The sequence below is a fragment of the Anopheles darlingi genome, chromosome 3, assembly GCF_943734745.1.
Source record: "Anopheles darlingi chromosome 3, idAnoDarlMG_H_01, whole genome shotgun sequence".
Taxonomy (NCBI): domain Eukaryota; kingdom Metazoa; phylum Arthropoda; class Insecta; order Diptera; family Culicidae; genus Anopheles; species Anopheles darlingi.
This window is the reverse complement of record NC_064875.1, coordinates 46900341-46913296: the sequence shown is the minus strand read 5'-3', so window position 1 is coordinate 46913296 and position 12956 is coordinate 46900341. Positions and strand designations below refer to the sequence as shown.

General features: G+C 51.6%; 2 protein-coding genes across 2 annotated transcripts; one reads left to right on the top strand and one right to left on the bottom strand.

Annotated features, from left to right (window-relative positions):
* Positions 1 to 3186: 3186 nt before the first annotated feature.
* On the bottom strand, positions 3187 to 5712 carry LOC125954025 (splicing factor 1). Its single transcript, XM_049683974.1, has one exon. The coding sequence runs from the start codon at positions 5617 to 5619 to the stop codon at positions 3418 to 3420; it is 2202 nt and encodes a 733-aa protein (XP_049539931.1). The 5' UTR covers positions 5620 to 5712; the 3' UTR covers positions 3187 to 3417.
* A 3530-nt stretch (positions 5713 to 9242) lies between these two features.
* Positions 9243 to 12095, top strand: LOC125955550 (toll-like receptor 7). Its single transcript, XM_049686684.1, has one exon. It carries the CDS (start codon positions 9243 to 9245, stop codon positions 12093 to 12095), a length of 2853 nt encoding a protein of 950 aa, XP_049542641.1.
* Positions 12096 to 12956: the final 861 nt, after the last annotated feature.

Below are 12956 nucleotides of genomic sequence, written 5' to 3'. Positions count from 1 at the left end.
CTTTCATCCTGTAGCTTGTATGCACTGTACCCTGTCCTTATCTCGGGTTCGATTGGGTGCTCCCTCCTTCACCGGGTTCAAAATGTCAATCAATTCAAATCCTGTACTACAACAAATTCACGGAATTTGAGCTGATTGATACTCCAGGCTACCTGTTGTGCCACCAAACGCTTTGCAGTACAATATTCTCCTTCGTTACGTGTTGCGTTGCCACTCGAAAGCCCGTGAATGCTGCTAAGTTGAATAGTGTTAAAATGAAAGATGTACCAAGGATCCACTCAGAGAAGCTACGAAGAATAGTACTTTGTGGAATGCTTTGTCACGGTGAGATGTGGACCATCTTTTCATTTCCTTGTCGTGCCTTCCGTTTGAGATCTCTAGCAGATAAGCTGATTGATATGGTATATTTTTCTGTAAACGTTACTTCTATCAACGGAACAAACTGCGCCAAACGCCAGTTCGTGAAAGGCGGCTATCTTTTACATCTGGTGCATTTTTTGCAGGCTTTTCGCACCTCGACAAGTGCTCACATCGTTACACTAGGCGGCTATTCGGCCTCGGCAAAGGGCAACGTCTCGAAATGTCACCAAGAGAACGACCCGACCCTTTGATGCTGAATCTTATGATTCTCGGAAGTGGAAGCCCCACGGGCGTCACCCCGGGCAATTTGCTGCTAATGTTTGTGCAACGTCTAAATCAACTGGCGAGTGGCATTAACTCTGGGAGGCACTTTGGTTCCGAAACTTTGCTGGTGCCCACCATTTTGTTCGACAAGAAATTAACTTTATCGCTTGCGATACAACTTCCCACCCCCCCAAACTTTCGTGACGAGGCGAATGGACGGACGGGGACGGCTTCGTGTTGAAAAGCTCAGCGCGCTTCAGTGACTGCTGCGCCTTCCGCCTGCGCTACTGATACCGCTCTACATGTTTTATGCATCAACATTACCAGTGACGCCGCTCGACTCCCCCCCTCTAAGGCAAGGGGCGCCCACCGGGCATGTTAGTAAACTTTTCCAACGTTTCAATCCTGTTGCTTTTACGCTTTTTATGTGTATGTATATGTGGTGATGATGTTGTTGCCTGACCCGCATCTCCTATTGCGTTTCGTCATGCGACCCCCTAATGTACGACGGTCCGGCCCCACCGGGCTCTAAGGTCTCTTCTCGTTCATCCAACACGGAAAAACCGCACCAGAATCCGGATTTTTTTTTCGTTCTACGTTGCGATTCTACGTTGCTTTTCTGCTGTATTTTTTTTTTATTAACTTTTTGTTATCGTTTGCCACTGTCCGATCCATTGCTGCTGGCAGCAGGCCGCTACCATGCCGACCGGCGTTTGCATTTGGTTGCTAGGTTAAAAGTTTTATCAGATCCCGGGATCCCGTCGTTTTTGCGGGTTGCACTTCCGAGAAAGGGGTGTTGGGTCGGAAAGCGGAAGCCCATCAGGGCGGCGGCCTAAACAAAGCGGCCGCGACTCCTGAAAGATGTACCGAGGGGGTCTCCCTTATGTGGTTAGGTCGGGTTTCCTCCCCACCCGAATGGCCAGTGATTGTGTTGCTTGCGAACCCGCAGTTCAAGGAGAGTCTAGGACTCAAGAGGGAGTACCGGGGAAAAAGGATCCCAAAGCACTAAACAAACCATCGAATGGCGGCTGTCGCACGCGTGTCACTTCGGAGCGAAAGGAGTGATAAAGCTCGGGTATCGGACACCAGAAGCTTTAAAAGGGTTGAAGGAGCTATCGCAGGGCCACGCGGGGCTGTGGCGATGGCAGCCTCGCCAAGAATGTTTACATTCTTTCGTTATCATTATTTTTTAGAAGATGTTTTCCGTTTATCTACTGAGAGCACAAATAGCTTGAAGTAGAATGAAATCACCTTAAGCGATCAAATTCACTTTTGGCCACTTCTCTTCGATAGCTCTTCTCGCCTGTTAGTTACCCGGAGTGTATAGCTATCGGGAAACTATTTCTTTAAATAAAATAACGACAACTAGCTGTGTCCAAACGCTGCACTGAATACCAGAGATAATGAATTGTAGCAGACAAGAGTTTAACAGCGTACGAAGTTTGTGCATTTCGCGAACGGGAACCATTTTCTCGCTGATTCTTCGAGCTGAAAGAAGTTGATAGCTTCTTTTCCAAGCAACAAAACTCGCTAGTCATGTTTTCGCTCAGATACTTCGTCGTTCTAGTAGTAGATAAAATTAAACACTAACGGAGCTATTGCTCAGGAATGTTGTTGGATGAATATGCTGTGAGCATCTCGGAGGTGGCTTGTTTTAAATAGAAGCTTCCGAGGGCCAAACAGCCCTCACTCGCCTTTCATGTTTTTGAAGAATTCGTATGGCATAAGAAGCAAATGTTTTCGTAGCGCATCCGCTATCGTTATGAGCAGGTTGGACGCTCCTCCCGTGCGTTCCTAAGATACCGTCTCCTTAGCCTACCTTGCTGCTGCTGCGGTACACATTCGATGAAAATCGATCTTTCACATTTTCCACCCACATATCAACCCACGCGGATTCTAGTCAAGGGAAATATGGCGCCTAGGTACTAGAGTGGGAAACACCAATCAGCTTTTATTGCAAAATGTTCGATTCGAGAAACTCTTAAAAAAACCAAGCTGTAGCTACAAACATTGTTGATGCGAAATTTCTACAAGTTAACGCAAACCATCAACAACCCATTTCCGAGCGATCTTTCGGTAATCAAAATTGTTCCGATAAGGCTTGCCGGTGAGTAATCATTTGGCCGGTTGCCAGTCATAAAAAATGTAGAATGAAAAAGTACCCCCCGCAGCAGGAAAAGGGCAACCGGCGGCATCGAAAAAAAACCGCATGTCTGTGGGGGAAGGTATCGGTAATCAACTTTTGAGGAAAGTTTTTCCTGAAAAGGGTAAAACCGGTGCTACCTGGTAGGGAGGTAAGTTGGCTAAGAAAACTCTGTGATTTTTTTTCTTTTTCCGTGTGATAAGAGAACGAACTTTACCGGTCTTCTAAACGGCTCACGGCAAGCGAAGTGACATGAGGGATGAAATCAAAGGTTGCTCGATCGATTACCCGTGTAGCGTTTCTTTCTGTTCTTTAAATTACATCGAATCGTCTGAGAAGAGCACCTTCCTCTTCCTCTTTGATGCCAAATGTCCCCCATTCCTAAAACGAACAACACATCACTACACAGCGGTATGGCTTTCTTGTGCTTTATTGTCTATCTCTTATTCTAACGAAAAAGAAGGTTCTACAAGCATTTTGAAGGGGATCGGTTGGTAGGTTCCATAAGAACATGCATTATAGGACATAGACGTTAAAGATGTGGAACGCAAATCAGGGGGAAAAGAATCCTCACCGATGAAGACCATTAGCAACGGGGAGGTCGAGATAAACTTTAAAACAATTGAATCGCTCTAACCAGCACCGTCACCTTAGGGAGCGTGAGGTGGCGGAGAAGGAGGGATGGCCATGTGGGAAGTGCCGTGCATCATTGGTGGCGGCGGAGGTACGAAACTGGTGGGTGCCGGAGGCCAAACACATCCCAGTAGGGAACTTTGACCGGCAGTACCACCAACACCGGTCGTATCGTCACCGATCGCTCCCGGGGGCGCCACCATCGGCCACTGCAACAGCGATGGTACGTGTGTCGAAGGGGGAGGAGGAGGGGGTGGTGGTGTTGGTAGAACCGCCGGCGCAGATGGCGGCATCGGGGCTGTCAGCATGCTGGCATTGTGTGACCATAGCCCACTGTGATGGTTACCACCACTGCCACCACCACCACCACCACCGCCGGATGACTTGCTTCCCGTGCTCGGGTTGCTACCTAGCAACGATGATGGTGCATGGTGTGCTGTTGCCATCAGAGGACGCGGAGCCGAACGTGGTTCAAACATTCGATACGAACCTCGATTACCACCACCTCCTCCCCCACCACCATGACCTCCTGCTGTGTCCTGCGGTGGTGCCTCACCCAGTTCCGCCATCAGACTCATGTACTCTTCGTCGATCTTGGTGGCCTGTGGATCGGCCGCTGCTTGCGATCCACCATGGCCCGGGCGCTTCATACGACAATCGCGGGCTATATGTCCGGTACCACCGCAGGCCGAGCATATGATGTTGTTCGTCACGTTCGGCTTATCCGGACAGAGCCAACTCTTGTGATCATTCGAGCCACAGTTATTGCACCGTGGACCATCCGTCTCACGCAGTGTACCGTTCAGTTGGGCCAGTTCGCGCAACTGCATACGCCGCAGATCATTATGCCCCTCCGGTACCTCGATGCCCTGCCGGATCACTTCCTTGATGCGATCGACCGCCTTCTTCACCGACTCCGGATTGCTGGCCGTGATGAAAGCGTGCAGTGGTTCGTCTTCACCGGGCAACGGCTGACCATCCTTGCGTCCCACCTTTCCCTCCTTCACCGAACCTTTGCCACGGATTATGATTTTCGCGCCCGTGTCCTTCTCCATCGCCTTGAGTGTGTTACCACGGGGACCAATTAGCAGTCCCACGAAGTTTATGTCCGGATGTTCCTCCTGTGGTATCAGCACTTTATCACTGACGCGAATGACGGGAGGTTTATAGTCGGACGGAGGCTTAAAGTCCGGATTAATCGCTTGCATGCGTTGTATCAGCTGGTGCCGCTGTTCCTCCAGTTTCTTCCGTGTCCGGAACTCGCGCGTGTTCAACCGCTTACCGTCGCTGCTGTAGATGGGTTCCGGCGACGGTGACCGTTCTTCCGGGTTCTGCGGTATCATGAGATCGCCCGTTCGCAGCTTGCGGCTAATCTCCTCAATCTGTAGCTGTACCAGATACGCTTCCTGCTGATCCGGCGTCAGTGTCGACGGTATGACGGTGGGCATGCCAGGAATGAAGGTTTTTTCCTGATCACCGCCGGCCCAGCGTGACTTTTTGCGGCGCCGACGCGCGGCATCACTTTCACCACCGCTGGCATTACCACTGCACGAACCGTTGTCACCTCTGTCGAGCAAGGAACTGCCACCCCCGCTTGACCCTAGCAGGTGGTGCTGCTGTTGCTGTTGTTGTTGCAGCTGCTGCTGTTGTTGTTGCTGCTGGTGGTGCTGTTCGATCAGGGCCTGCTGTTGTTGAATCTGCTCCTGCTGCTGCTGCAGTTGCTGCTGTTGGCTGTAGCTGTTGAGCAGCCGGGCGTACGTTTCCGAGGTGGCCGCCGTCGAGTAGATGGAACCGAGCACACTCTGCGTAAACTCCATGCCACCGAAACCGTACTCTCGAAGGTCCGGCTCGAGTCTCGGTTCCGGCACCGAGCGGGCCGAGTAACTGTCACCATTGTTATGGTCCCGGGAAGAGGTCCTGTGGTCGCGCTCCTTACGGTGATGCCGGTCCCGGCTGCGGCTCCTGCTCTTCCGCTCCGCGTGCTCCCGCCGACGATGTTCCCGTCCCTCATCTTCCCGCGTCCGGCTGTGACGCTTGTGGCGTTCCTTGCTGCTCCGTCGGCCGTCTCTGCTACCGCGTTCGGCGCTCCGGTCACGGCTTCGATGCCGATCGCTCCGTCGCTCGCGGTCCCGGTCACGGTCCCTGTCACGGCCCTTGTTTCCTTCACTTTCCCGGTCACGATTGCGGTCACTACCGTGAGAACGGTCCTTGTGCTTCATTTTTCACTCACTCGTTCGCGATTAAAGTTGGTATAAAATGGGTAAAAATCTCGAAAAATTTGCACTCCTCCGCGAAACGCGTTCTTGCTGGTGGCATCCCAATTTCTGACGTCTGCCCCTTGACGTTTCAGGGCGAGCTGTCAAACGGGCTGCTGGCAACCCGGTTCGAGCGTTGCTGGCATCACGGCTCGGGGGTTCCGTTTATAGCAACGAGTTCAGTTTGAATCGACCGTTGAGGAAGATGCGGTGTGAGCAAAACTGGACTTTATTTCAGTTTTTGAAACAAATTTTATCCAAACACACCTGTTACTTTTTTTTGTTGCATTTTTAGCTTCCTACACACCTGGTACATATTTAATTATTGTGTGTAGAGTCTCGCGTTTCCTGCGTGGAATCTATCGTTGCTTGCGCCCTTACCGTCGGTGATTTAATACCCTGCCTGATTAGCGCAAAAGGCAGACGTTGAAATTCAATCTTTACATCCACTCTGCAGTGCTCTTTCCACCGCACCGACAAACTTTGGACAATTCCTTCGAAACAAAATAGAAACGAAAAGGCTGCAGGATATGTATGGCAAAGTTGTGCAACCAGATTGGTTGAATTGTTCAACGAACAAAACCCACTTTGAACCCGGCCGCCCATCACCACCCCGTTGTAATCTTTGTCTAACAATGGTGGGCTCTTCACGAAATGAGTAAACTTTTGTTTGGAATCCGCACACTCACAAAACCCCTTCCAGAATCAACTTTCTCCATTGTTGACTGGAGTTCAACAAGAGATGAACCAGAAATAAAAACTCGCCCCCTCCCGGTGGTGGTTAGCCATCAAAATTACCACATTCCAACATGTACGTTGTGGTCAGCTAACGGTAATGGAAATTAACCTCAGCTCGCCTAGAACGAGTGGTTATCGCGGTGGTCGCGGTGAGTAACGAAAGGAAGAATAGGTCTAATTCCGTCTCGAACTACAGATGAAAATCAGCAGAGAGCTTTCCTCTAACCGCACCAATCACTGGCAACCCATCAGCAGAATAACTCTCCCCACATAGATTACAGATCAGCGCAACCGGTAGTTGGGGTTTCAGATTAATCAGTTTACATAAACGATTATGCGACCAGCGAAGGGCACTGGCTGGAGTTGCCGTTGCGCAGCTGGGGAGATGAAAATCGATATCCAAAGCAAACCGCACCATTATCTACCTGTGCGTGGGATGCAAAGGGATACGAGTAAGAGGTGGGGGAGGGGGAGGGTGTTTACCGTAATCATTTACTCCATACGGTGACACCTTGTTTATTGATAAAAGGTGTCGCCTAGGGGTAAAATGCGTAAACATTGTTCGTGGTTTCCCAGGACGCTCCACCAGAAACCCCAATGTAAAGGTGTGAGGTAGGTCGATCGTAACAATCCCTTTATATATGAATGAGAGGTGTCCTCACAGCAGCAATCTCACAGTGGGATTCCATAATTTAGTGCCCGTGCGTGCGCGTTCCGCTTGCTCGTCGTCTCATCCTCCCCCGTAAAGCTTCCCTGTGCGCCTGTTAAGCGTGTTGGCGCGCTGACAGGAAAATTAAATTTCGTCCCCAATTTTATCAACCAACGTCACTGGGAGTGAACGAAGTTTTGTTTTTCCGAATTGGTTTTGGTTTGGAGGAAACCCACGGCATGTCCTACCCGCGCTACGGTTTGTCGCTTTTATTGCTCCGCTATCCGCTCGGTGGCACGCAAAACGTCAAGAATCCGCTGCGCTGTCCCGAAAGAAAATGGAAAACTCGATTGTGGGTCTCTTTTGTTTTTCCCTGCACTGTGGCGAACCAATTCCACCCCCAACCAACAAAATTAAGCCAGTTTTTCCAGTGATATCCCGCATGGATTGTACTTTAAATTGGCCCTGGTCATGCGTCTCGTATTTCTAGCTCGCGCCTTGGGAGCAGGTTTACGAGTGTTTGGATTTGGCCGAAGGGGAAAATGACTGCAAATGGCTCAGCGATTGGCAGTAACTTTGGAATCTAATTTCGTGATTCAATTTTATTACGCCCCGGGCCTGGCCAGCCAGCCACGGATTGTTTGTTCTGCTGGCATCGTGTGCTTGGATCCGTCCCTATCCGCCCACCAAGAGAGGAGGGGGACTGTTCTAGAGTTTCGGCTATTCAAGTTAATGTTCTTCCCGAAGCTCGCGGTGCAATTACAGGCGCTCGCTAATGATGGTTGCTATGGTAATGAATTAGGGCAATGGGTTTCACACGTCGAATTCGTTGCTGCAATGCCATTTCTCATCGCTGAGCGCAATTTATGGAAATCCGTGCGATAAATGAAACGTAAATCCCAAGAAATGCTTCTCCGGAAAAGTTTACTCTTGTTTGAATTGAAACGTGGTAAGCTTTAAATTAGGACCAACGCGTGTCGAAACATGTTACCCGTGTTTGCGAAATGTGACCACGAAAATGGTTTTGGAGTGGTTAAATTTAACACTGAGACAAACAACTCAATTCTGTCATGTTCAAGAAATGCAGCACACAGAATATTACTTTTTTAGAAAACGGACCCTTTCCTTGCACACTTTAGAAAAAAACGATTGATGTTTGAGCAACGCGTTTACAAAAGATATGTTCTTCGGCATTTGCTGTTCATTTAATGCAAAATTTCATAAAACTTACTGAACAAATATTCCACCTGCAACATTGTCTGTGCAACCAAACCATCGACAAAGAACTTCCCCCGTGGTTCCAGGAACGAACGCACTATAATAACTATACCTTCTAATAAGCCCGCCAATCTATGCATCCCGAAATCACGCATCACCGAACATAATCACAAACCGGCATTGCGAGCTGCGTGTGATGGTTGAGTGACATCACCATGCAAAGATCCGCGGGCGGCACTCCTCGCCAACTGCATCCAACCGATAGCGCACCGCACCGTTCTCGGCAGTTCACTAATTCTCCAGCGCTCCAACACAAAACCGCTTACAACGAGCTCAACGCTATCGTCAACCTTTTTCGCGAGGTCAAGGGTGCCTGCTCTGCTATCAGACTGATTACATGCCAAAAATTCATGCCACATCGAATTCAGTTTCACCCCGGCCGCGCATTGGATCGGTTTGAATCGACGGTGAATTTTGCAATTAACCATCCTGCCACGAGCAGTGGGTCTAAGCTGCACGCCAGCTGCGAAGGGAGCGTGAATTAGACACAAACCATTCCATCGAGGGTGCTCGATTACCGACCGCGAGAAGGAAATTGAAAATGCACTTCCAGCGCGGGCTACAGTAAGTAGTGCATTGTAGTGCAGGCCGATGGCACTGCTGTGGTTCTTAGTGTGCTGTGGTATTAAATTATTTCGAAAACAGGCTTCCAGTAGGCGCTGTGTTGATTGGATGTGTCGTGCTGTTGGCCAGCAGTCAACGGGTCGGTACTACGGCAACGGAGTTCGAGTGCCACGCTAGCAAAAGCAACAGATGTACCTTCAACAATGTTAGCGTGCTGCTCACCGACCGGGATCAACCTCCGACGTACCAACTCCGGGCCAGTGGCTACGATGGAGTGTCCCCTTTGGCGGTCCTGTTTGCGGACACCGTACTCGAGTACATCCCGGAGCGAGCGTTCGCTTCGATTCCAAACGTGACCATGCTACGGCTGCTGCAAACTCGAACCCGTATACTGCACGAGGATGCCTTTCAGGGTTTGGACCGCTTATCGGCACTCATGATAGCGGAGAATCCACTCGAGCGTCCACTGCCAGCGAAGCTGTTCCGTGGGATGACCTTCCTGAAGACGCTCAAACTTATTGATGTTGGTCTGGAGGTGTTATCGCCCGAGTTGCTGCATGATCTGACTGACCTGCGCTACTTGTACGCGAGCAAAAACCGATTGCACACCCTTGACGAGACGGTTTTCGCACACTGTCCGCACATCTGGACGCTCGATTTGTCCGATAATGCCATCGGTTCGCTGCCCGAGCGCGTCTTCGATCCACTGCACGATGTGGAAACGATCAAGCTGGACAACAATCTGCTGGCGGATGTGCACGAGAATCTGTTCGCGAATACGGGCGATCTGCAGGTACTGACGCTTAGCAACAATACGCTCACCCTGCTATCACCCATTTTGCTCCGCAACTTGAGCCGCCTTCAGGAGCTGCACCTCCGCCAGAACCGTATCGCCGAGTTCCAGCTACTGTACTTCCCGTCGATCGAACCGTTCGCACTGGATCTGCGCAACAATGAGCTGACCATGTTCAACCGCACTTCGCTGACGGCGCTCGAGAATCTAAAAGCGATTTGGTTGAACGATAACCGGTTGACCGAGATTGGGGCCGACACGTTCACCGAGGCGGTCAACACGACCTACATCGAGCTGGACGATAACTATCTGACCGAGCTCCCGGGGGATCTACTGGCGGGGCTAACGCACCTGCGCGTCTTCACCGCCAGCAGCAATCAGCTGGCACGCGTCCCCGAGGAGCTATTTCTGGAGAATCTGAAGGTAACGGAAATTCGGCTCCACAACAATCTCATCGAGGAGCTGCCGGTGCGTTTCCTGGCCGAGCTGCCCATCCTGGAGGAGGTCTACCTAGGGCAGAACCTGCTGACGCGCCTCCCGGTGGACGCGTTCATCGATTGTCCCAAGCTGCGCGTCATCAATCTCGAGCACAACCGTCTCGTCTCGCTACCGGATCGACTCCTGGAGCGCCAGGCCGATAGTCTGCAAACGCTTGACCTCGAGGGTAATCAGCTGACACGTCTTGGGTTCTTGGGTCGTCTAAGGCGCCTTACACGGCTCGATCTCGAGGGAAACCTGCTGGAAACTTTACCGACGGGAACGTTCGCCGGAACGCCCCATATCGTCCAGCTGCTGCTTGGCGCCAACCACTTGACAACCATCGCCCACGACACATTCGCCGGACTGACGGTGCTAAAGGTGCTAAACGTGTCCAACAACGCACTGACCGCCGTCTCGCGTGACGCGTTCCTCGAGCTGACCAGCCTTAATGAGCTGTATCTGCACGATAACCAGCTGGAAAGTCTTCCGAACGAACTGTTCGATTCGCTCGCGGCACTAAAGAAGCTCACCGTGGCCAACAATCGGCTCGCCCAGCTACAGCCGGCCTTGTTGCGCTCGATTCCGAAGCTTCAGGCACTGGATCTGTCGAACAACCCGCTCGAACCGGAGCTAGTGCCCGAAGACAGCTTCCTGAACAGCACCAATCTCGAGACGCTCTCACTCAACGGTCTCCCGATGAGGCGCCTGACAAGACAGTTCCTCGCCAAACCCCGACTCCTGCGGTACCTGAGCGCGGAAGCGTGTGGGCTCGCGGAGCTACAGCCGGAGGCATTCTGGTTAGTCGGTTCGTTGAACCCATTAGTGTTACTGTTACGCGGAAATCGAATCACGACGCTTCCGGACGGATTGTTCCGCACTTCACCGAAGCTGACGGTATTGGATCTGTCGTTCAATCAGCTCACCGAGCTGAACACGGCCGCCTTCGGGCCGACCGCAACGCCACGTGGTGGGGAGCTACAGGAGCTGTATCTGGAAGGAAACCAACTAACCCGGTTGCCGGTGGGCGAGTTCCACAAATTTGCCACCAAACTGAAGATACTGAACGTTCAATCGAACGCCTTGGCTCAGCTACAGGTCGGTGTGTTCGACGGTTTGTCGGAGCTTAAAGTACTATCCATCGGTGGCAACCAGCTGGTACACCTCGAGCCGACCGTATTCGCACCCTTGGCGGCCCTTGAATCGATTGCACTTAATGCGCTCCAGCTGGCGACGCTGGATCGCGATGTGTTTGTCAATCAGCCGAATCTCCGGTCGGTGTATTTGCACGAAAACCGGCTCCGTGAGCTCGATCCGGATACGTTCCGGCAAAACCACGCTCTGAAAACACTCAACATTGCCAACAATACGCTTACGTCGTTCGAGCTGCAACACTTTAACCAACTCAACAGTTCGCTCGCGTATCTGGATGTTTCCGGTAATCAGATCGAAACGTTTACGGTGACACCGGCTTTGCGGGGACTGCGTTTGTCCGGGAACCGGCTGGTACAACTCAGTCTTGCCGACACGAGCGCACGACCGTTCTCGCTGGTTAGTCTAGACGTTTCCTCCAACCAGCTCGCCACGATGTACGGTTGGCGTGAGTTGACGCTGCTGGAGGAGCTAAATCTCTCCGACAATCCGCTCGGTACGCCGTTCGATTTTACCGAGCTGGGATACTTCTTTCATCTCGCCCGCCTGAACGTGTCCTCGCTGGACCTCACCGATGAGGAGCTCAGCACCGAGGGAATGCTTCTGCCAACGGTGACCGCACTCGATCTGTCCAGCAATGCGCTCGATGCGGTTCCGGAGGAATTTTTAAAATGTTTCCCCAGCCTGCAGGAGCTGTACCTGCAAAACAATCCACTCACCGGTGGACCGGTCCAGTATGCGCAGCTCTTCGCGATGCTCCCATCGCTCAAGGTACTTGGTACTGCCTAACGGGTCACTAACGGGCACAAATGTACGAGCGAGTGTGTGCGTGCTTTCGTGTGGAATAAAGAACGTTATCCAGCAGCTAATCTCGGTCCATGTATCTAGCGATTCGCGCGTTTCATCGCCTTCATTCGCACCATCTGCCAGGAAAGGCCAGAAGTTGCTTCGTGCAACCCCGAATCCCGGTCGTTGTTTGCATTTCAACAAAGCAGAACGACGGCGGTTCCGGCCCTTCTCATCGGCTATCTTATCTTAGTGTTGTTGGGATGACGTGCCAAGCTCGTTCTCACCACCTCAACTTTGGCAGAACTTACCACCGACTAGGCGCCTCCACCGACTAGGCGCCTCCACCGACTGCAGAAAAAGGAGAATGATCTACCAAGAATATCTCGCCGGGCTTACTTTTATCGCTACCGTGCCCGAAACCGAGTAAACAGATTAACCGACATCAACGCCAGCATCCCGGAAGTGGTTGCTTCGGTGGCAGGCTCCACTCTTCGTAGCAGTAGCTTCTTCGCTACGGCTGCGGCTAATCGGGCCCGAGTGATGCTATCACTTTGTCACCTTCTTCCCGTATTTGCCGTACCACATTTCCGGTGCCGTTCGGCTCTGTTTCAGAGTAAACAACCGTCGCAGCACCCAGCAACCGACCGGTGCGGAGTGTTTTGTAGGTCATTCCGGTACAAAGCACCTTCCGACGCTTCCCGTTGGCCACTTTATCCGGAGCATCTTAAATTCGGGCATTGAATTTCATGCTAAAGGCGCCGTGCTTCGTACCGTGCTTTCAGCTCAACCGAAGAGAAAACGGAAAGGTCATCCTGCCTTGTTTGTCCACGCCTGGCTGTCTTGGAAACGGTTGGCCATTTT

Coding starts and splice junctions, on each gene's coding strand:
- LOC125954025 (XM_049683974.1), bottom strand. CDS start 5,619: ATGAAGCACAAGGACCGTTCTCACGGTAGTGACCGCAATCGTGACCGG.
- LOC125955550 (XM_049686684.1), top strand. CDS start 9,243: ATGCTACGGCTGCTGCAAACTCGAACCCGTATACTGCACGAGGATGCC.